At 36.7% G+C, this 25,396-nt stretch overlaps 1 protein-coding gene and 1 pseudogene across 2 annotated transcripts in view; one reads left to right on the forward strand and one right to left on the reverse strand.

Annotated features, from left to right (window-relative positions):
* Positions 1-25,396, forward strand: part of IPO7 (importin 7) — a 58,657-nt gene that overhangs the window by 17,847 nt on the left and 15,414 nt on the right. Inside the window, exons 3-15 of the mRNA XM_080641018.1 lie at positions 3,608-3,761; positions 4,205-4,363; positions 7,513-7,669; positions 9,327-9,416; positions 11,289-11,383; positions 11,488-11,572; positions 13,431-13,565; positions 14,190-14,289; positions 16,151-16,227; positions 16,617-16,733; positions 20,310-20,399; positions 21,453-21,618; positions 21,804-21,964. Of these exons, the coding sequence (XP_080497144.1) occupies positions 3,608-3,761; positions 4,205-4,363; positions 7,513-7,669; positions 9,327-9,416; positions 11,289-11,383; positions 11,488-11,572; positions 13,431-13,565; positions 14,190-14,289; positions 16,151-16,227; positions 16,617-16,733; positions 20,310-20,399; positions 21,453-21,618; positions 21,804-21,964 (1,586 nt within the window). The remainder of the gene's footprint in view (positions 1-3,607; positions 3,762-4,204; positions 4,364-7,512; positions 7,670-9,326; positions 9,417-11,288; positions 11,384-11,487; positions 11,573-13,430; positions 13,566-14,189; positions 14,290-16,150; positions 16,228-16,616; positions 16,734-20,309; positions 20,400-21,452; positions 21,619-21,803; positions 21,965-25,396) is intronic.
* On the reverse strand, positions 20,592-21,142 carry LOC308233945 (large ribosomal subunit protein uL22-like; annotated as a pseudogene). The gene has a single exon. The product of its transcript is annotated as a large ribosomal subunit protein uL22-like (transcript).

Genomic DNA, 25,396 nt, shown 5'->3' on the forward strand with positions numbered 1-25,396 from the left:
GCCTATGGCTTCTTTTATGGAGTCAATCCATCTCATATTTATTCTTCCTGTTTTCTTGGTGCCTCATATTTTTCCCAGTATTATTGTCTTTTCCAAAGAACCATGCCTTCTTATGATGTGCCAAAAGTAGAACAGCTTCAGTTTTGTCATTTTTGTCTCCAGTGATGTTTCAGGCTTAATTTGCTCTAGGATTCACTTGTTCGTCTTTCTGGTAGTCCAGGGTATCTGTAGAATAAAATTAAATGTTACTAGGAAGGTTTTTGTTTAGTATTACAAAAACAGAAGCAACCAAACTATGGAATCAGTAAAATACTTAAAAAACATAATCATTCTTTTTTGTTGTTGTTTTGTTTAAAGTATTACATATGTCTCCTTTTTCCCATTGACACCCCCCAGCCACTCCCAACCCTGAGGGCAAGCCCCTACTGCCCCAGTGTCTGTGTCCATTGGTTATGCTAATATGCTGCATACAAGTCCTTTGGTTGATCTCTAAACGGCCCCCTCCCCTGCCCCTTGTCTCTGGATCTATTTTTGTTCATGAGTTTATATTGTTCATTATATCTCACATATGAGTGAGATCACGTGATATTTATCTTTCTCTGACTGGCTTATTTCGCTTAGCATAATGCTCTCCAGTTCCATCTTTGCTGTCGCAAATGGTAAAAGTTCCTTCTTTTTTATAGCAGCATAGTATTCCATTGTGGCAATGTATCACAGTTTTTTAATCCATTCATCTGCTGATGGGCACTTAGGCTGTTTCCAAATCTTAGCTATGTAAATTGTGCTGCTATGAACATAGGGGTGCATATATCCTTTCTGATTGTTGTTTCTAGTTTCTTGGGATGTAGTCCTAGAAGTGGGATTACTGGGTCAAATGGGAGTTCCAGTAATCCCACTTTTTGAGGAAACTCCATACTGTTTTCCACAGTGGCTGCACCAGTCTGCATTCCCACCAGCAGTGCATGAGGGTTCCTTTTTCTCTACATCCTGGCTAGCACTTGTCGTTTGTTGATTTGTTGATGATAGCCATTCTGACAGGTGTGAGATGGTACCTCATTGTTGTTGTTTTTTTTTTATATATATTTTATTGATATTTTACAGAGAGGAAGGAAGAGGGATAGAGAGTTAGAAACATCGATGAGAGAGAAACATCGACCAGCTGCCTCTTGCACACCCCCCACTGGGGATGTGCCCGCAACCAAGGTACATGCCCTTGACCGGAATCGAACCTGGGACCCTTCAGTCCGCAGGCCGACGCTCTATCCACTGAGCCAAACCGGTTTTGGCCTCATTGTTGTTTTGATTAGCATCTCTTGGATGATTTGTGACTTTTGAGCATGTTTTCATATGTCCCGGCCTTCTGTATGTCCTCTTTCGAAAAGTGTCTGTTTGGGTCCTTTGCCCCTTTTTTTATTGGATTGTTCATAATCATTCTTTTAAAAGGTACATCTTGTAATAATTGAATGGTACTCTGGCAGGGGTCCTCAAACTTTTTAAACAGGGGGCCAGTTCACTGTCCCTCAGACCGTTGGAGGGCCAGACTATATATAGTTTAAAAAAAAAAACTATGAACAAATTCCTATGCGCACTGCGGGCCCGGGATGAGTTGGCTGCTAAGCAGGACAGGCAGCGGCACCCGGTGGGCGGGATAAATGTCCTTGGCGGGCCGCATGTGGCCCGCGGGCTGTAGTTTGAGGACCCCTGCGTAGTGTGTGTACTCTGTAGTTTCATCTACTAGACTTTGAAAGTTTCTGTCTTTATAGTTGTAGTGGAGTTCCTACATTCTGGATGGAGTAGACTGAATCCATGAGATTTCTTGCAGTGCACTTCTCACTTGTTGGACCAGTCAACTTTTAAAATACCAAATCATTGTTTTACAATTAAGTATCTATACCCCATTCCTTTGTGCATAACAGTAGAAGGAAATATTATATCAAGTCTTATTTTGGTCTGTGTTCTGGTTTGGAGCTAAAGAATCAAAATTCTAGTAGTATTATTAATCTGAAATATATCAGTCCGAAATACTGAGTCAGTGTTTACTGTAGATGTATTTTACCTTAAAACTTTTGTTGAAGGGTATTTTAATATGTAGTCTTAATCTTTTTTGAAATATTATAAGGTGGGGTATTTTAATTTAACTTCCTTTTCCTATACATTTGTGATTGAGGGTTCCCTCTCCCTGTTCATCCCACTCTACCCCCTTCATTTTGGGGGAGAGTGCTGGATAAAAAGCATTGTTAGTGATCTAGTTTAATTCAAGTTAATTAGCAATGAACATTATAGCAGTTTGCTAGCTGACAGAAAATAATATGTAATTTTGAAGCAGTGTAATTGTGGTGTATGATTGAAGTGCTTAGATTTGTAGACTAAGATTCTTTACATACTATAATTTTTCTATGATAAAAATAACCTTTGTGTGTGTCTTAGTTGGGCTGCTGTAACAGAACACCATACACAGGGTGGCTTATAAACAGAATTTCTTTATCACATTTCTGCAGACTGAGAAGTCCAAGATCAAGGCACTGGCAGATTTGGTATCTGCTGAGGATCCACTTTCTGGTTCACAGAACCTCAGATAGTAGGAGCAGTGAGCAAGTTCTCTAAGGTCTCTGTTATTATTAAGAGCATTAATCTCATTCATGAGGACAGAGTGCCCAGTCACATACCAAAGGCCTTAATGGCATCACAATTGGGGATTAGGATTTCAATCTGAATTTTGGGGGCCACAAACATTAACTCTGTAGCAGTGATACTAGTTGTAGAAGTGCTATTGGTGTGTGTAGGTGGTTTTGTCTTTAGAGCCTTCATTTAGAAAACTAATTTGTTAAAATTAATCTAAATAGCTTTCCTACAGAAAATAGGGTAAAAATTATTATGAATAAATGTGATATAAAAGGTCCTAACAGTTTAATTTATAGTGTGTTTACTTGCAAAGTTACCTTAGTCTCTGTTTAATAAAAATGTTTTAGATGACTACTGTAGCTAATTATTAAATTTGTGTTTGATTATCAACTTTTAAAATAAATGTGTTTTATTTTTAAAAGGATAGTGTTACAACAATGGTTGGTCTGAAAGAAAAATGGAAGTGTGGACATTTATAAGGGATATTCTCACTGCTTTCATAGTAAATACTCCTTTGTCAAATTAATCTCTACCCATGGCTAGATAACTTGGTTAATTAGAGCGTTGTCCTGATACACCAAGATTGTGGGTTCAGTCTCTGGTCAGGGAACATACAAGAATTAACCAATGAATGCACAGATAAGTGGGACAAGAAATCAATGTTTTTCTCTCTCTTCCTCTCTCACAAATCATTTTTATTATTTTTGTTGTTGTTGTTAATCCTCACCTAAGGATTTCCATTGAATTTTTAGAGAGAGTGGATCAGAGAGGGAAAGACAGAGAGAAACATAAATGTGAGAGAAATACATTGATCAGTTGCCTCTTGCACACATCCTGACCAGGTCCTGGGCCAGGGAGGAGCCAGCAACCGAGGTACATGCCTTGACCGGAGTCGAACCCGGGCTCCTTTGGTCTGCAGCGCTCTATCCACTGAGCCAAACCGGCTAGGGCTCAAATAATTTTTAAAAATTAATCTATATTTTAGGTGTTATCTATTTGAAGAATATGATAACGCAGTATTGGCCAGATCGCGAGACAGCACCACGGGATATATCCCCTTATACTATTCCAGAAGAAGATCGACATTGTATTCGAGAAAATATTGTAGAGGCCATTATCCACTCTCCTGAGCTCATCAGGTATATATATGTATATATGTATATATATACACACACATGTATTTTTTTAAGCTTATCCAGATTTGCAGGTATATAATTTGTGGGGGTTTTGGGAGGGGGGAATAAGGTAGGGGAGTCATTTCAGAAAACTTAACAAATGCTATTACAGGAGAATTTGTTTTATTTTCGTACTGCAATTAAATTTTACATTTATAAAACCAATAACTTAAACTTCATGTAAAACGTGTGAAACACTGTGATCAGATGAAAGGAGGTAAAGAAAACTAGAATGTTGTTATGTAATTTATATTATAGTCTTTTGATCTTTGAAATAGTAGGAACTGGTAAGTTTTTGCTCAGTAACTAATTTTTGTCTAAACAGACATTAAGAAAAATATTTTTTTGGTTAATAAAATTTTATCTAGGTAGCATTTATTTCTTATTGTTTATTTTTTTACTTTCAGGGTACAGCTTACTACATGCATTCATCATATCATCAAACATGATTACCCAAGCCGCTGGACTGCCATTGTGGACAAAATTGGCTTTTATCTTCAGTCTGATAACAGTGCTTGTTGGCTAGGAATTCTTCTTTGCCTTTATCAGCTTGTGAAAAATTATGAGTAAGTGTCTCTTTCAATTCCTATAGTTTTGAGAAGTAGGAAAGTTGGGAAATTTTATACATTAAATTTAGTGAATTATGTTATTTGAATTCAGTTTTTCTTTCTGAAATAGTATTCTTATTTACTTCTGTAGTGTCCTCTGTTCATTCAACTAATAAACTTGTGCCCTTTTTTCTTAATCATGTTTCCCTATTCATTTTTTAAAATATGTTTTTATTTATTTCAGAGAAGAAGGGAGAGGGAGAGATAGAAACATCAATGATGAGAATCATTGATCGGCTGCCTCCTACATGCCCCCTACTGGGGATCGAGCTTGCAACCTGGGCATGTGCCCTGGTCGGGAATTGAACTGGGACCACCTGGTTCATAGGTTGACGCTCAACCACTGAGCCAAGCCAGGCAGGCTTGTTTCCCTATTCAAAAACTAAGTTATCTCTAACTCTTCAATATGGGCTAATAAAGGCTTTTTTAAAATGTGAAGGGAATCAGAATACATTGAGCATTAGAGCTCTATTCAGGCTTTCTGTGAATTTTTATCTTAATTTGGGATCTTGATAACATACAAGAACCTACTTCTAATTCTTTAAGAAGAATATGTTGGAATTTTATATGACTAGTTTTAATTATTGTGTTTTGAGGGAATCACAATCACCTATTTCAGTGTTTGCATATTTGAGCAAATTAGAATTCATATCAGTATCAGTAAGACATTGTTTTAGACTAAGGAATCATCTTAGATCTGGGTTTAGGAATCAGGGGAAAAAAGTCTAACCTTGGAAGTTGAGGTATATAGCACTAAAAGTAGTAAGTCAAATGTAAAAGGGGTTTTCTCTAGTGGTGTGGTGAAAATAATGAAATTGATAGGCACATTAAAGTTTCGACATTAGAAAATTATGAGGAAGGATTGAGGAATGCTTACACCATGACGGTGACTTTATTTCCAGTCCTAATAGCTACACAGATGCCATTGTGAGCCCTCTAATTCTGGGGCTTGTAGTTAGCCTACGAAACCCTTTTGGGTCCCAATTCAAAGTAGCTCATGAACTGCTGCTTTTGTTCTGAGCAGGAGAGAAATATACCATTTACAGCATTGGTACTGGTGTTTTCTTGTGTTTCCACCAGCTACCCATCTTTCTGCTAAGGAATGTTCCAGCTGTTGCTCCAACCTCTGTCAGAGTGCCAGTTGTAGTTCTGGTAAGTGAGTGACTAAAATGAGAGAGAATAACAATAATAAGCTGTTGTTGTCTGAGGAAGTTCACGTCTCTCCTATCCTATAATCTTAGCAGGAGAGAATTTGACAGGGATTTTTTTAAAATGGGAGACAGGAGGCTGCTACAATATTGGATTTCCAGTTCATTTTCAGCCAGTGTTTGATTGTGGAGCACAAGGTGTTCACAAGGGATCTGTGTGGACTGAAGCAGTTCTAAGAAAATTCATGGAGAAATTGGAAGTTGTGGTGGCCTTCAGGAGCATAGATCCTCAGGAAATACTTGTCAGTTGAAGGAGCACAGAAGGAGCATTTGAAGAGGAAGGCATGTCACACTATATGGAATAGTGTGAACAAAAAGAAAGGTACAGAGGTGGAAATGAGATACTGTCTTTAGTGGGTAGTTAGGAGACTACTATGGTATGGATACTTTCTGTTGAGAATTTGGGGGTAGTTTTGGAACTGTGTTAAAGAGGGTTTTTAATGTCATGATGGGAAATTTGTATGTGATGCTTTAGATACTGATGAACCATTGAAGGTTTTTGTGTTGTTGTTGTTGTAGTTGTTTTTTGTTTTTGTTTTAACACAAGTTATGGGCTAGTATTTAAGGATTTTCTATCAACATGGCTCACCAGATGGACACACCATAACCTTGTAGTCAGCTTTTATTGGTGTCACATTTTCACAGGAACTTTCAGGTCTTATGGAGAGTGCAAATGGCTTCCTTTTATGTAAATTGTTATATTGACTCAGAAATGGAGGGGTAACCTTTTCAGTTGTGTTCTCAGCAGATAATCGGTCAGTTTTATTGTTTAACAGTCTCAGGCATTATTTGTGTGAACATTTCTCTTGGTATTTTTTATTCTTGGCAATTGACCTCGGTTCTCATTTTCCCCAATAGCTAAAAAGAATGTAGCTTTTTAAGAGTGTCTACCTTTACCTTTTAAAAAGGTGCTCACATATGCAATTCTTAAATACATTTCCCCTCTCCAAAAAGTCTACCAGTAGATAAAACTGGATTCTGGTAAAAGAAAGCCAATTTAAAGCCTTCTAAATAACAATTTAAAAATTCGATGTTTAAAGTTTCCTTTTTGAAATAAAGCATCAAACTTTTTAACAATACAGTTAAAATGCTAAAGAATCTGAATGTGAAAATATCTTAGGTCAGCAATGCTTTACACATAATCTTGGAGCAAAATGTGATTCAGAATTCAGGATTTTTATTTTATTTTAGAAAGATTCACATAATAAATGTTATGTAATGTTCCTATTGAAATCTGTATCAGCACTCAATAGTATTGTTATTGTATTGGCTATAAAGTATGTGAATATTCTCTCCAAATGGAATAAATGAAATCATAAATAGCCTATTGAGGTCAGTTTTTGTTGCCAGATGAGTTATTTAAAAAAACTTTTGGTTTATGATGCTTTTAGAGTATTTTTGTTTTATAGATACCACTCTGTTAATACTCAGTATATAAATTACTTAAGGATGATAAAAATATAATTGCTTTTATATCCATCAACTGCTGAGTTTAAAAGCCAAACCATTGTACCTCCTCGGTTATACAGTATTCAGAATTAGAAATAGCATAGTGGAGTGGTTAACAGTACAGACCCTGGTTCTTGACTATTAAGGTTCATACCTAGATGTGTATACTGGGAAAGATATCTAACTTGTCTATGCCTCAGTTTCCTCAGCTATAGAAAAGAGGATACTAATGGGACCTTGAAGATTAGACCTCATGATAATGTTGAGTAAATTTTAGATATCCTATTATTATTTGAGGTTTTTCTAAAGTTGCTTTTGGTTGCATAGTAGGTTTTTCTTCTATTTTGCTTATATTTGTGTGAACAAACAAGTAGTTTAAATTGATATGTTATCTATAAATAAAATTGTAAAATAAATTCTTACAGAAATAGTTTGTATTCTTACCTAAAGGTACAAGAAACCAGAGGAACGGACTCCATTGGTAGCAGCAATGCAGCATTTCCTGCCAGTGCTAAAGGACCGTTTTATTCAGCTTCTTTCTGATCAGTCTGATCAGTCTGTTCTCATTCAGAAACAAATTTTCAAGATCTTCTATGCTCTTGTTCAGGTAATCTTTATAAAGCAGTTTTTAAGTATAAAAAATCAGTGTATCTAGATTAAGGGAATGATTTGCTAGTCAAATATAAGTTGCCAAAATTATAAATATGTTAAAAGTCTAACCAAGCATACTTACCCAAATATACAAACAAAGCTAATAAATCTTAAATTATAAGTGATCAATCTTAAGTTCTCTTAAACCATCCAACACTATTTACAAAATTAGTAAATTTTTCTTGTACCTTTTACAAGTCTGAAAATCAGTTACTTGATTATAGTTTATATCTAAGAAGTACTCTGATATTCCAAATATACATAGATTGTCCCAATAACTACAAAACCTATTCCTAAACTTATGTTACACAAAAATACTAATACTGTGGGCTTGACTGGCACATAATGAGCCTCATTATTTTTGTATTTTGTCCTAATAAATCTTTTTGGGACAAATGTTATAGGCTAAGGAAATGGTTGTGTCTGCATTCTCAGTGGCATGTAATTAGTTAAGAAATAGAATTTTTTATCAGGATTAAAACATAAAAGGATTCATTTCATCTACCAGGACTTTTGGTTCAATTCATGCCTTTCTTTTTAAATTGCATTTTAATATACCTTCACTGAAACTATAGCTGACTCATTCTATTGTTTGGTTGGATTTTGCATGTCTTTGCTAGATCTTTAAAGACAATCTCCAAGTCTTAACCTAAGGGCACTTTATTTTAATACCACCATTCCATTTGGTTCCTTCTTATGCAATTTTTTTTAAAATGTATTTTATTGATATTTTACAGAGAGGAAGGGAGAGGGATAGAGAGCTAGAAACATCGATGAGAGAGAAACATCGATCAGCTGCCTCCTGCACACCTCCCACTGGGGATGTGCCCGCAACCAAGGTACATGCCCTTGACTGGAATCGAACCCGGGACCCTTCAGTCCACAGGCCGACACTCTATCCACTGAGCCAAACCGGTTTCGGCATTCTTACAATTTTTTAAAAGTGATTTGAATAGGCAATGTTAGTACTGCTTCTATTCTCCCCGCCCGCCCCCCCCCCCCCCCCCCCACTGGTAGTAACCCCATCTTTTAGATTAAAAATAAGTTCTTTTTGTTAATTATATTAGGGCATAGGACAAAATGTTTATCCTTGCAATGAATTTTTTTTTGAGATTAGCATACCCTGATATAAAAGTTTAGCCTCTTCTTACTGGTTAAAATGTCCTAAAATCCTAAATAGGATATTGATTTTATAAGCCTATTAAGAGATAGGATTTATTTCAGGAATGCAAGAATGGATCAACAGTAAGAAATCAGTTTTGTGGTTAAAATTCTTATATGGAAAGAGGATGTCATTCCTGGTCTAAGTAAAATTTTAAGAATCCTGGTATTCCTTAACATGATAAAAAAAAATGTTCACTAGAAATCCACAATAAATATCATACCTTATGGTGAAAAGGGAATATATTCCCAGTAATTTGGCAATAAGACAAGGATGCCACTGTCATTGCCACAATTCCCCGGTGTAGGTAACTAATCAAATTTGCCTATGTACGAAAAACAAGAAATACATATTGAAGGAAATACTTTTTGTAGGTTTTGTGAATAATAAAAGGAAGTGGAATTCTCTTTTGTAAGGATTTTTAATATAATTAATTCTGATTTTAATTTAGTATACACTACCACTGGAGCTGATAAACCAACAGAACCTGACAGAATGGATAGAAATATTAAAGACTGTTGTGAACAGAGATGTACCTAACGTAAGTCTCTTTATGTTCTCTTATATTACTAAACATAAATATTTAGTTATCTTTTGAGAATTTTAACTGCCATTTCCTGTAACATTCTTTATAAACTTACATAATTGACTATGCAAATTTTTCGAGATAAGACAAAATTTAGTTGTTTACATATGTGCATATACAAAGTATGTAAAGGGTTTTTATATTGTTTAAATGCTTATATATCTGTTAATTTCATCCTAATTCTTCTGTTTCTTCTCAGTTTTTAATTAAGAGCTTATAAAATGTATCACCTCACAGAGTAATACATTTTTTCTTATGTGAACTTTTAAGATCTCCTCTCTTAGCAACCTTCACATATATAACAATATAATACAACATTGTTAACTACAATCATCATGCTATACGTTACATTTCCAGAACTTATAACTGGAAATTTGTGCCTTTTGACCACCTTCCTAATGATTACTGTGGTGATCGTTTTACAATATATACATACAGGGTATCCCCCAAAAATGTATGTATACTGAATGATTATAAAATCAGTGTTTATTAACATATAGTTCATTTTCAAATTTTAAAAGAATCTACAGAAATGAATAATTTTTTTGGTTCATGCCTCTTTCAAACTGATGACCGTTCATTGGTCTAAGCACTGGTAATACTGTGAAGCAGTGGAATCTCAGACTTTAAGAATCCTTTAGTTCGGCATTTGTGCACCCTTAATTTTTTAATTTTTGCCAGTTTTGTACCATAAACTTTATTTCTTATGTATCCCCTTAAAAGTCTAGTGGGCTTTAGGATAAAATTTCTTTGTTCAAAGCTTAGTCTGGCTTCACCCATTATTTCAAATCAGTTAAATCTTAAAAGGAATGAAAATTGACTTATCAGCTGTTATAGGGTGTATATAGTTTTTTGGAACAACCTATATATATCAAATCATTATGTTGTATACCTTAAACTAATACAATGTTACATATAAATTATATATTTTTTAAAAGTCCATAGCTAAATTTTTAGCCTAATAATTTGCAGACATCTGTGAACGGGGAAGAACTAATAAGCTGAAAGTAATTATTTTATATGTACCTTCTTTGGCTTAATTTATTTATCAGATGGGTTATGTTGTGTTATGGTAGTTTGTTCCTTTTTATTGCCAAGTAGTATTCCATTATATGGATGTACTACCATTTATATGCTAGTTGGATATACTAGTTGATGGACATCTTAGTGGTTTCCAAATTTTAGTATTAGTTAAAGCTGCTATGAATGTTCTTACACAAGTCTTTGCAATCGCGCATATATATATGTATATATATATATCTTTGTGTATTTGTACTAATATTTCTGAAACTAGAGGGCTGAAATGGATTTTCTCTTGCCTTTTGATTTGAACTATGCAGGTTTTGATTAAACTACTTGCCATGACCTTGACTTTAATTTGGGTCTTGAATAAAATGGGTTTAAGCTTTAAAAAAAATCCCCCCCCCCCCCCCCCCCGCCAATTTATGGGAGGAAGTTATGGAGGTAGTAGAAGTGAGCCATCTGTGCTGGGTGGTAGGCTCAGAAAACAAGTTACAGAAACAGAAGAAGGTCTCTTGGAGCTTAAGAGAAGGAAAGGCAAAGGTGATGCTTTGGTGGGGAGGGTGGGGGCGAGAGGAGGAGAAAGGGGTGGGCATGATCTCAAGGGCAGGGCACCTAACGGAATTTTTAAAAGTATATCCTTCATAAATAGGTAGTTAGTACTTTTTCAAATCTACCTTTTTAATATGAAAGGCCAACATTAGAGGAGCCATTCATGTTTTTGAGAATCTGTTCTCACCTCATATTCTCTTAAATTCGATCATCTCTTACTATATCTATTATTAAATAAATGTCTCTTTAAATAAGGAAACACTTCAAGTTGAAGAAGATGATAGACCTGAGTTACCATGGTGGAAATGTAAGAAGTGGGCTTTACATATTTTAGCAAGGCTTTTTGAAAGGTAAGCTCCCAGATACATGATGATTTATTTTTCAGTCTTTTGGTTTTGTAAGTGTTGACATAAAGCATTATAAAGAAACAATCAACATTTTAATGTTCTTTTAGATATGGAAGCCCTGGCAATGTTTCCAAGGAGTATAATGAATTTGCTGAAGTATTTCTGAAAGCTTTTGCTGTTGGTGTCCAGCAAGTAAGTCTAAGATAATTTTTCTAAGTAGAAACATGTCATTATTAGATTGATTTCAGTCATGCTATTTTATTAGTATATAAAATAAAATTATAAAGCCCTGGCCAATGTGACTCAGTTGATTGGAGCATTGTCCCTTGCGCCGAAGGGTTGAAGGTTCATTTCTGGTCAGGGCATGTATGGGAGGGAACCGATCAGTGTCTCACATTGATGTTTCTCTCTCCCCCTCTCCCTTCCTATCTAAAATCAATTAAAAAAACAAAAACAAAAAACATGTCCTCGGGTAAGGCTTTAAAAAAGAGTAAAAAAGCCCTAGCTAGTTTGGCTCAGTGGATAGAGCGTCAGCATGCGGACTGAAGGGTCCTGGGTTTGATTCCGGTCAAGAGCACATGCCCAGGTTGCAGCTCAATCCCCAATGTGTGGGACGTTCAGGAGGCAGCCGATCAATGATAATGCCATATATTCAGGTCTAAATAACCATATTTGGTTTATTAGTTTTCTTTCAAGTATATGATAGTATTTGATGGAAGAAGCCACTATTTCAGCTTTTCTTCTAACAATTGTTCTTCAGTATATAGCAGAAGTGCTGTATGTATACTTCCCATTTAGTGATATTAATATTTCTTCTTCATTAAGAACTTTTTTTTTAAAGGACATTCTTAAGGAAAGCTTGTTCTGTAATTATATGGCTGTAAAGAATATGATGAGCCAAAACCGGTTTGGCTCAGTGGATGGAGCGTCGGCCTGTGGACTGAAGGGTCCCGGGTTCGATTCCGGTCAAGGGCATGTACCTTGGTTGTGGGCACGTCCCCAGTGGGGGGTGTGCAGGAGGCAGCTGATCGATGTCTCTCTCTCATCGATGTTTCTAGCTCTCTATCCCTCTCCCTTCCTCTCTGTGAAATATCAATAAAATATATTAAAAAAAAAAAAAAAGAATATGATGACTGCTCATACATTTCAGTGCCACTTCCTTTATTCATGTTAGGTACAGAAAGTTTTGCTGCCAATACTTTTGTGCCATCCATGCCTTTTTTAACACAATAAAAAGGACATATAATGATTTAGCTTTTTAAAAAAATCCTCACTCAATATGTTTTCCATTGATTCTCAAATGGAGTGGAAGAGAGGGAGGAGAGGTGGGGGAAGAGAGAAACATTGACTTGAGAGTGACACAAAAATTAGTTGCCTCTCACACGGACCCCAAAGTGGGAGGGGGATTGAACCTGAGACCCTTGGGTCTGCAGGCCGATTCTCCAATCACTGAGCCAAGTCAGTCAGAGCTTGCATTCTTCTCCTTTGAGAGGTTTGTGACCCAGATTTTGACAATCCCTGTTCTGAAATGTGAAGTAGAATAAAAGCTGTTGCCAGACATTCAATAGGTAGGTGAGTAGTTTGGGTAAGATTTTTCTAGAAGGTGATTTTAGCAATATGGGGATGTTTCAGAATATTGTGGTATGTTCAATAAGTAGCATATGATTTTCTCTTCTTTTTATATTTAATCGGAAACTAATCCTTTGACATTGTATTACTTCAGTTTGTTTATTTAAATGCCAATAAATGTGGTTCTCCAATATATAATTTAAAATTTTTTTTCTCCGCCCTGGCTGGTGTGGCTCAGTTGGCTGGAGTATCATCCCATACACCAAAAGGTGGCAGGTTTGATTCTTGGTCAGGGCACATACCCAGGTTGCTGGTTCAGTTAAAAAATAAATAAAATAAAAATTACTTTCTTTAAATTATATGCTTATGATTTTATGATGGTGATCTGGATATTAAGGTAAGTGTCAGGTCTTTTTGCTGGCTTATAACTTGTTAATTTTCTATTTAAATTTTGTTTTTTGTTAAAAAATTTTTCCCAAAGGTTTTATTGAAGGTGTTATATCAATACAAGGAGAAGCAATATATGGCTCCTCGAGTTTTGCAACAGACATTAAATTATATAAATCAAGGAGTTTCTCATGCTCTCACCTGGAAGAACCTGAAGCCTCATATACAAGTAATAATTTTCTATCTGAAATATTTTCTAGAAAATATAATGGAAATAACATTAATTACCATAAAGGTGTTTTTTTAACATGCATTTTTTGTTGACTTGTGTTGTTTATTGTAATTCTGGTCATTGTTTTGAGAGTAGATTATGAAAACGAGGTAAAACACCTTGCATAAACTTATTCTAGTAAAAGGAATTTTGTGAATATTCATATTATGTTTTCATCTAAAACTTCTTACTGTTAGATTATAATTAGTTAATATTTTATATATGTAATTTGGAACAAGCAAAGGACTATTTTGCCAGGTTAGTTGTGAGGATAATTGCCTTATTTTTATGAGTAATTTTTTGCTTTATTTAGAACTTTAGGACTTCATGGACTAAAATTTCATGTTGTATTGTCTCAGAATACTTAATTGCTATCCATGTTTTATTTCATAATTATTTGTTGCATAGAAGGAAGAATATGTACATTGATAGTTGATCTGAGAATGTAAAGTTTGATACTAAGCTTTTAAAAACATATTATAAATTATAGGGTTACTTTTGTTTTACCACTTAACAGAAATTTGAAGGTTTGAATTTCAATACTGACTCAAGATTGTTACTTTCTTAACTTTTAAATCGCAGGGCATTATCCAAGATGTTATTTTCCCATTGATGTGCTATACAGATGCTGATGAAGAACTTTGGCAAGAAGACCCTTATGAATATATACGCATGAAGTTTGGTAAGGAATTTTTACTTTAAGAAATAAAATGTCAGTTAAGGTTGTATCTAGTAAACCTAGGTGGTATCAAGGCTTCTTACCTTTGGCACTATAGTATCTTTGGTGTTTCAATGTAATTTATTCATTGGTTAGACCAGAGATTTTCAGCTTTTTTTCATCTCATGGCACACATAAACTAATTACTAAAATACTGCGGCACTCCAAAATATATATTTTTTGCCAATCTGCCCAAAAAACAGGTATAATTTTGATTCATTCACACTGGATGCCTATTGTTGTATTGGCTACTGTCATTTTTTTATTTGACAATATAAGGGAAAAGCGTTCGGGTATTTAATGTTTTAAAAATTATTGCAGTACTGCGGTTACAAATCACTGCTTTAGACCTTTGAGAGGGGGGCTATTCCTTAATTATGGCATTTGATCATTTTTAGCAGACAAATACAGTAGTGTTATTAAGTTATTAGATGTGCTTCTGGCACATTCCAAAACTATTAAAAAGTCAAGATTATACCTTAACACTGAGTGGTCCGTGAGGTCTGAAAAGTTTGCGACCACTGGTCTAAACTATACTTTTGGATCCCATGTCAGTCAGTTATATATGTGCGAATTGAGAAGATGCATACTAGAAGCTAGAGTCACAGGGAGTCTCCATGGAACTAAAGATTGTAATTTGACTAATTTGAGTATTAGTCCTTCTTCCTAGCAAAATCTTATTTTTTGTGTTACTGTGTTTTTATTGGTTTAAAATAACACATTAATTATCTGTTTCTGGGAATCAGGAATCTGGGCATGGCTTAGAATTCTCTGCTTCAAGATCTCTTATAAAGTTTCAATCAAAGAATCTTAGTACTTTTAGTAGTTTGTATTTTTGTGACCCTATTGTGAATTCTCATAGTAGTAGTGTTTTGTATGAAGGAAAATAATCATTGGGATAAATTGATGGATTATTAACATTTATCTTGTACAGAAAAGACATGGAATTAGGCTTTCACACAATTATATGGGTAACTAGTAGCCCGGTGCACAAAATTCGTGCACGGAGGGGGGGACATCCCTCTCGCAATCTGGGACTGCTGGCTTCTAACCACTCACCTGCCTGCCTGCCTGTTCGCCCCTAACTGCCTCTGCCGGCCTGCCTGATCGCCCCCCTGCTGACCTGATCTCGCCCCCAATGCTCTCCCCTGCCGGCCTGCCTGATCGCCCCCAACTGCCCTTCCCTACCAGCCTTATCGACCCTAACTGCCTCTGCCTGTCTGATTACCCCTAACTGCACTCCCCTGCAGGCCTGATCTCGTCCTCCTCTGCCAGCCAATTTGGTTCTGATTGGTTGGTTTCTATGCCAGTCAGCATCTCTGAGCCTATCAAGGGGGCCTGATTAGAAAGGCGGGGCTGATCAGCAGCCCTGGTGGAGGCCTGGAGAGAAATGGAGGTGTGGCTGCTGTCCCGGCCCAGAGAGAAAGAGAGAGGCAAGTACTGATTAACAGCTGCCACACAGGCTATGGATCAGACCTTGCTTCTCTCTTCAGGCCTCTCTCCAGGCCTGATTCGCAGCCCCCTTAGCAGTCAGTGCTGGGTCACTGCACCTGCTGCGGTAGCAGTCAGTGCTCGGTCACCACGGCAACCCAGTGGTGACTGCAGGACTGACTTCTGGTTGGCCGAGCCTCCTGTCGGGACAGACCCAGGTTTTTTATATACTAGGATTGGGTTCATTTTCAAATTCACCTTGTGTCAAAATATAGCAAAATTTTAAGGTTGCCCCCCCCCCCCCTTTTTTAACCAACATTATTTATAAATTATGTGGCAGTGTTTGTTGAAGAAATTGAAATTACTGTTTTCTGTATTTCAATTTATTCTCTAGATGTGTTTGAAGATTTCATTTCTCCTACCACTGCTGCCCAGACACTTTTGTTTACTGCCTGTAGTAAGAGGAAAGAGGTAGGTTATTTAATGTGTGTAATACTTTCGCTTTTATGAATTTCAATATTTAAAATTTGTTCAGATACACTGCTTTTTTTCTTTTAATGTGTTTTGTTTGTTTTTTTAATATGTTTAGTTGGTTTTTAGAGAGGAAGAAGGAGAGAGAGAGAAACATCAATGATGAGAGTCATTGATTGGCTGCCTCCTGCACCCTGCACACTGGAATCCAGCTGGCAACCCAGGCATGTGCCCTGGCTGGGAATTGAACTTTGTGACATTCTGGTTCATAGGTTGATGCTCAACCACTGAGCCTGCTGGCCGGGCCAGATACCCTGCTTTTAATGTTAGCCGTATGTAAGTCATTTCTGTCATTAATGTTTTTTAAGGATTTCCTCTTTTTAATTTAGGTACTGCAAAAGACTATGGGATTTTGCTACCAGATTCTTACAGAACCAAATGCTGATCCTCGAAAAAAAGATGGAGCCCTGCATATGATTGGCTCTTTAGCTGAAATACTTCTAAAGGTATTTCTTTTTGTGGGTGTGCACACAGTTTGATAACAGTTTTATTGAGATACAATTCACACACCATAAAATTGGCCCATTTAAAGTTTACAGTTCAGTGGTTTCTCTTATATTCACAGAATTCCAAAAAGGAATCTTATTTATTAGCAGTTACTCTCCATTTTCTCTGAGACCTCCCAACCCTAAGATATGGCTAACCTATTTTATGTCTTCTCTATGAATTTTGCCTACTCTGGACATTCATGTAAATGAAGTGATACAACATTTGGTCCTTTATGAGTGGTTTTTTAAACTTAGCATAAATATGTTCAAAAGTTCATCATATTATGACAGGTCACAGTACTTCCATTCCTTTTTATTGCCAAATAATATTCCAGGAGTTGTATTGATATATTCCATTTTACTTATTTGCTTATCATTTGATGGACCTTTGCATTGTTTCCACTTTTGACTATATGAACAATGGAGCTATAAACATTTGTGTACTCATGTGTGTGTGTGTGTGTGTGTGTGTGTGTGTGTGTGTGTACATTTGTGTGTGGACGTATTTTTTTATTTCATTTGGGTAATACACACCTAGAAGTCAAATTGCAGGTGATATTTTGAGAAATTACCACTTTTCCAAAGTGTCTGGCTGTATTTTGTATTTTCACCAGCAGTGTATGAAGGTTCTAGTTGCTAAGTCCTCACCAATACTTATTATCTGTCCTTTTTTCTATAGCCATCCTACTTGGTGTCAGATGTTTTCTCGTTATGCTTTTAATTTACATTACCCTGATGATTAATCTATAATAATAAAGGCATAATATGCTAATTAGATTGGACGTCCTTCAGGATGAAGCTGGGGCTGCTTCTTCGAGGGCTGGGGCAGCAGCCAGAGCTGCTCCCTCAGCCCTTGGAGCCCCTTGTACTAATTTTGTGAATGATAAATGAGAATCTTTAAATATATTTTTATTGATTTCAGAGAGGAAGGGAGAGGGAGAGAGAAAGGGAAATATCAATGATGAGAGAGAATCATTGATTGGTGGCCTTCTGCACACCCCACACTGGGGATCAAGCCTACAACCTTGGACCCTTCAGTCTGCATGCCGACGTTCTATACATTGAGCCAAACCAGTTAGGGCATAATTGAGAATCTTTTTATGCTTATTGGCCATTGTATATCTTTGGAGAAATGTCTATGTAGCCCTAACCAGTTTGGCTCAGTGGATAGAGCGTCGGCCTACGGACTGAAGGGTCCCGGGTTCGATTCCAGTCAAGGGCATGTACCTTGGTTGCGGGCATGTATCCAGTAGGGAGTGTGCAGGAGGCAGCTGATCAATGTTTCTCTCTCATCGATGTTTCTAACTCTCTATCCCTCCCCCTTCCTCTCTGTAAAAAAATCAATAAAATAATTTATAAAAAGAAAAGAAACGTCTATGTAAATCTTTTGTCTAATTTTAATTATGTTGTTGAATTGTAGAGTTCTGTACCTTTTTCATATATGTGATTTGTAAATATTTTCTGCCATTCTGTGGGTTACCTTTTCACTTTCTTGATGGTGTCCTTTGAAGGTATACATTTTGATATGATTTTGAAATGATGTCCAGTTTATATTTTCTTTGTTGCAGGAGCTAAAAGTGCTTCTTTTAATGTGAGTTGTTTTTTTAATGCTGCAAGATAATTATAAAATAGTGGGCTTTTTTCTTCTCAAATAATTGACCTTTAAGGAAATTTATATACATGAATGCATTTGCAGTCGAGGAATATCATGCTTCTGTGACAAATTTTTTAGGAAAGAATGAATGACTGGATTAGATTTATCTTTAGAATCCTCAACTTAATTGTACACATTATGTCTGACTTTTTCATAAATGTGATCTGAATTTGTTTTCATTTTAAAGTTAATAAATGAGACCTATTCAAATTGTAAGTATTTGTTCACAATACACCCAACTCCTAGTAGCTTTGTTCCATATGGTGCTGTATTGAATTGGTTACCGTTAATTTGTGGGTATATTTGTATATCTTTCAGCTTTACTATACCTGTCCAGCCATCCTTTTATTAGTTCATAAAGTAATTATTTGTGTAAAAGGCTGAATTCTCTTGGATCAGATTTTTTGTTTTAACTATTTTTAAACTAGAGGCCTGGTGCACGAGATTTGTGCATGGGTAGGATCTCTAAGCCTGGCCAGCGATCAGGGCCGATCTGTGGGGTGACCGGCGGGGTGGTCGGGACCCCCGCTGACACCTGCCTTGCTGGTGCCTGTGGGCTGGGGGCAGCTCCTACGTTGGCATCTGCCCCCTGGTGGTCAGTGCGTATCATAGCGACCGGTCATCCTGCTGTTTGGTTGATTTGCATATTGGGCTTTTATTATATAGGATAATTTTAGATTACAGAAAAATTGTAAAAACAGTTCTCATTACTCTTCATCCAGCTTCCACTAATGTTAACATCTTTTTTTTTTAATTGATTTTTTTTTAAAGAGAGGAAGGGATAGAGAGTTAGAAATATCAATGAGAGGGAAACATTGATCAGCTGCCTCCTGCACACCTCCTACTGGGGATGTGCCTGCAACCAAGGTACATGCCCTTGACCAGAATCAAACCTGGGACCCTTCAGTCTGCATGCCAACATTCTATCCACCGAACCATACTGATTAGGGTACTAATGTTAACATCTTAGATAGCTATGCCATAATTCTCAAAACCAGGAAATTAATATTGATATTATAAACTAATCTATAGCCCTGGCCAGTTTGGCTTAGTGGATAGAGCGTCAGCCTGCAGACAGAAGGGTCCCAGGTTCGATTCCAGTCAAGGGCATGTACCTTGGTTGTGGGCACATACCCAGTGGGGGGTGTGCAGAAGGCAGCTGATCAATATTTCTCTCTCATCAATGTTTCTAGCTCTCTATCCCTCTCCCTGCTTCTCTGTAAAAAATCAATAAAAATATATTTTAAAGAAAGCAAACTAATCTATAGACCCATTTCACATTTTATAAGATTTCTCACTAATGTCCTTTCTGGTCCATCAATCATTCCAGGATCCCATATTGCATTTAGTTCTCATGTCTCATTAGTATTCTTAGATTTATTAGTATTTATCAGTTTTTAATATTAATATGCAATTCCATGAACTTTTCTTTAAAACATCTTACTCTTAGAAAATACAAATATCTTTTTAGATATTCAGATTATTACCTTGAAAGCAGGATGTTTCTCAGTCTATGTTTTGTTCATTTAGAATCTTTACAGGGATTTAAAAAAATTATAATAGTTTTATAAGAAAAAAGTTTTATAAGGTAAGGAATAAAATTAACCACACACCATTACTCAACCACCACTGCTGCTAAGACTTGGTGCGATTGCTTTCTTAACAAATAATACAAAAAGGTTAAAAAAAAAAAAAAAAGTATTCTGTGTGTTTTTTATGGTAGTGTGAAAATTAGAAAATTGGATGTGGATCTTGGGGTTCAAAGAACCAGAGTAAATATGTTTTGGCATCAATAGTCATTTTTAACACTGGGTGTATCAGACATTTGAGATTATTATATTTGGAACTCTTTCAAAAATAATTTTTGTTTATATTTACAGAAAAAAATATATAAAGATCAGATGGAATACATGTTGCAGAATCATGTATTCCCTCTCTTCAGCAGTGAACTAGGCTACATGAGAGCAAGGGTAAGTTTTAATGCTGTATTAATTTATTTAGTTATGTCTTATAATGCTTATAATGAATGACTGCTTGTGTTGACTTTTAAATGAAAAATTTATAGTGTTCATTTTTAAAGCCATATTTTATTTTTGACTTTATATTATGTAAATTTTTTTCTTTCTGCTTGTACTTTTATTCATATTTATTTTATTCTGAATTTACTCTTGGACCACGAGTTTTTGTTTCTTTAGTTTCTTCTGGGATATTTTTTTCTTCTGTGCAACCTCCTCTTCTGGCTTGGGAACAATCTGCTCTTTTTCAGTGAGGATCACTCTGTGGCAGGGAGAGCTCATTTATGGGTTAATCCACCCATGAGCTCTGTAAGTTCTACACCGCATCTTAGAGCTTTGTTCACCTGGATGTGCTCAATGACCAGAGAATCTGCATCTAAACCCTTAAAGTTCAGCATTGCTCTCTGCATTTTTAAGCATGTGCAGCAAAAATTCAGCCCTCTTTTTGGGCCACCAAGTCTGTGTCCAATTCCACTGTTTTGCCTGGGTACACCTACCAATTCCACCATTGTAACGATGGAATGGTACACACTGCTTCTTTAAAGTGACATCTTTAAGATACTTGGTGGCTTTCGAACATATATACTTTTGATGGCCTGGGCGGTTTCATGAATGTTCTTAAAGTGAACACGAAGATTTGAGCCTCTTGATTTGCCTGATATTGTGGGGTTTTCTGATTCAAGTGAATAGTGAACCATTTTCAGAGGTCACCTCTGGCCGCTTTGGGGAAGAGCTTATGTAAATGGCTGATGTAATGTGTGCATAGTTTTCATCTGTGTCTGATAGCAGTTTCTGTCTGTGTTTTGCATTCAGAACTTGCTATCCACACAAACATCATGCAGCCAAAGATTAAGTTGGGATCATAGTACTGGTCTAGTGTTGTCTCATTGGACATAATTTACCACTGGCCAGCCTCCAAATTCCCATACAGAATTTTGTGAATAGAGATACTGTATAGCTTTTGGAAATTTAAGATATCTATAATAACTCACTGCATTTTTTTTAAAGGCTTGCTGGGTCCTTCACTATTTTTGTGAAGTTAAGTTCAAAAGTGACCAGAACCTGCAAACAGCCTTAGAGCTGACACGAAGATGTCTAATTGATGATAGGGAAATGCCTGTGAAAGTGGAAGCTGCCATTGCACTTCAGGTGTTAATCAGCAATCAAGAAAAAGGTAAAGGGTTTATATCTCAAATAGTGTAGCATTCCCCCCCCCCCCCATAACTGTACAAGGCATAATCCTAGATACTTGACACATAATCTTCCTTTTTATATGAAAGTATGTCTTTTTTACCATTTGGTGCATGTTGTATCAGGTTTAAGGAGTTTTAGCCTAATTTTTTTTTTCAACTCTTACAGCTAAAGAATACATCACACCATTCATCAGACCTGTAATGCAAGCTCTTCTTCATATTATAAGAGAAACAGAAAACGATGATCTTACCAATGTAATTCAGAAAATGATCTGCGAGTATAGTGAAGAAGTTACTCCTATTGCCGTAGAAATGACACAGCATTTGGTATGTTATTTGAACCAATCATTCATGCATTACTTCTCTTATGGAAAGCATTTTCACAGAGCTTACTGTATGCCAGATAACACTGTAAGCCCTTGATAAATATATGGATATATATATTTAACTTGTTTAATTCTTATACAATCCTGTGTGAGGTATAAAAAGGTTAAGTAGCTTGCCCATAGTTAGAATGGGTGGGGCTAGAATTCACATTTGAGCTGTATATCTTTACAGTGCACATCCCTTTTTTAAAAAATTTTTTATTGATTTCAGAGAGGAAGGGGGAGAGGGAGAGGGAGAGAGACAGAGAAGTATCAATGATGAGAGAGAATCATTGATTGGCTGCTTCCTGCACACCCCCTACTGGGGATCTATCCCACAACCCAGGCATGTGCCCTTTACCGAAATTGAACCCAGGACCCTGCAGTCCACAGGCTGACACTAGTTTTTATGTTTTTTATTGATTTTAGAGGGAGAGAACTGGCAAGGGATAGGAAGATAGAAACATCTGTCAAGTACCTCCTCCATGCCCCACACTGGGGATCGAACCCAAAACCCAGGCATGTGACCTGACTGGGAATCGAACCATGACCTTCTGGTTCATAGGTCAATGCTCAAACCAATAAGCCATGCCAGCTAGGCATGATTCACATTCTTAACTGCTATCTCACACTGCATTATGATTGCCTGTTTTACTGGAATATTTTAGACCAACTTAAAGATGAAGTAGACATACTAGTTTTAAATGTTGTTAAAATGAAATTTGTTTAAACACTTATTTTATACATGGTCTGTTTACTGTACATAGACCCAATCTTCTGAGAACCAAGTAAATTATTTACGGGTAATAGAAAGTATGAACATGTGATGTGCCCAACAATTACCCCTCCCTTTTCCCTAGATAAAGGTTTATTTTATGCAATTTATATTTCTAAGTATTAAGGTTTCAAGAATCTATTAGTAACTCATGGTATTCGTTGTGAATTTAAGGCAAACAGTTTTGTGAATCCAGCACCCATTTATGCTTAAAATAAAATAAATTCAGCAATGTGGAAATATAGGGAAGATACCTCAACATAATAAAGGCCATATATGACAAACCCACAACCAACATCAGACTCAATGGACAAGACTTAAAACCATTTCCCTAAAGATCAGGAACAAGACAGGGATGTCTGCTTTCACCACTCTTATTCAACATAGTACTAGAATTCCTGGCCACATTGATCAGACAAGGAGAAGAAATAAAAGACATCCAAAATGGGAAGGAAGAAGAAGTAAAATTATCATTATTTGCAGATGACATGTTACTGTTGAACCCTAAATATTCAGCCAAAAAAATGAGAATTGATAAATGAATTCAGTAAAGTAGCAGGATACAAAATGTCCAGAAATTGGTTTCATTTTTATATATGAACTAAAGGCCCGGTGCATGAAATTTGTGCACTGGTTGGGGGGGGGGTGTACCTCAGTCCAGCCTGCACCCCTCAGGGGATATCCAACTGCCAGATCGGGTAAAAGGGACCCCTGCAGGATCAGGCCTAAACCGGCAGTTAGACATCCCTCTCACAATCTGGGACTGCTCACTCCTAACCATTCGCCTGTCTGATTGCCCCTAACCACTTCGGTCTGCCAGCCTGATCACCCCCTAACCGCTCCTCTGCAGGCCCAGTTGCCCATAACTGCCCTCCCCTGTTGTCCTGATCGCCCACAACTGCCCTCCCCTCCCGGCCATCTTGTGGTGGCCACCTTGTGACAACATGGGGGCGGCCATCTTGTGATGACACGAGGGCGAGACACCACCGAGGCTTTTATTAGTATAGATAATGAACTATCAGGAAGGGAAATTAAGAAAACAATCCCATTTACAATTGCATAAAAAAACAAAACAACCTAGGAGTAAATTTAACCAAGGATGTAAATGGACCTGTCCTTTGAAAATTATTAGACACCGAAGAAAGAAATTGTAGACAATAACAAATAAATGGAAGCATATGCTGTGTTCATGGGTAGGAAGAATTAACTTCATTAAAATGTCCGTATTACCGAAAGCATTCTATAGATTCAATGCAATTCCAATGGCATATTTCACAGAACTAGAACAAATATCCCAAAAATTTATATGGAACCATAAAAGACCCTGAATAGCAACAGTAATCTTGAGAAAGAACAAAGAAATCATGCTACCTGGTATCAAACTATACCTATAAGGCCATAGTAATCAAAATAGGATAGTACTGGAATAAAATCACACATATAGAGCAATAGAACAGACTAGAGAGCCCAGAAATAAATCCATGTCTTTATGGTCAATTAGTATATGACAAAGGAGGCAAGAACATACAATGGGGTAAAGATAAGTCTATTCAATAAATGGTGTTTGGAAAATTGGACAGATACATACAAAAAAATGAAAATAGACTACCTTCTCACACTAAGTATAAACTCAAAATGAATTAAAAACTTAAATGTAAAACTCAAAACCATAAAACTCCTAGAAGAAAACATAGGTGGTAAAGTCTCTGATATTTCTCTTAGCAATATTTTTTCTTTTTTAAAAAAAGTATTTTTTTAACAGAGAGATAGGGAGAGGGATAGAGAGTTAGGAACATGGATGAGAGAGAAACATCGATCAACGGCCTCCTGCACACCCCCCACTGGGGATGTGCCTGCAACCAAGGTACATGCCCTTGACCGGAATTGAATCGGGGACCCTTCAGTCTGCAGGCCAATGCTCTATCCACTGCGCCAAACCGGTCAGGGCAATATTTTTTCTGATATATTTGTTTGGGCAAAGGAAATACGGAAAGTTTAAAAATGGAACTACATAAACTAAAAGGTTTGTTGTTGTTTTTTAATAAGTTTTTATTGATTTCAGAAAGGAAGTGGGAGAGAGAAACATCAATGATGAAAGAGAATCATTGATTGGCTGCCTCCTGCACACCCCCCACTGGGGATTAAGCTTGTAACATGGGTATGTGCCCTGACCGGAAATCGAACCACGACCTCATGGTTCATGAGGTGATGCTCAATCACCAAGCCACACTTGCTGGGCTAGAAGGTTTTTGCACAACAAAGGAAAACATCAACAAAATGAAAAGGATAATGTATTTGCCAATGATAGATCTGATAAGGGGTTAATATACAGAATTTATAAAGGATTTATACAACTCAACACAAAAGAATCCAATTAAAAGAATGGGCAAAGGACCTCTATAGACACTTCTTGAAAAAGGACATACAGATGGACATATATATGAAAAGACTAGAGGCCCAGTGCACGGATTCGTGCACCGGTGGGTTCCCTCAGCTTGGCCTGTGCCCTCTCACAATCCAGGACCCCTTGTGGGATGTCGGACTGCTGGTTTCGGTCTGATCCCTGGCAGTCCGACATCCCCCAAGATGTAGTAGAGCACAAAGCAGCCAGGGAGGAGC

The sequence above is a fragment of the Plecotus auritus genome, assembly GCF_963455305.1.
Source record: "Plecotus auritus genome assembly, chromosome: 9".
NCBI classification, from domain to species: Eukaryota; Metazoa; Chordata; class Mammalia; order Chiroptera; family Vespertilionidae; genus Plecotus; species Plecotus auritus.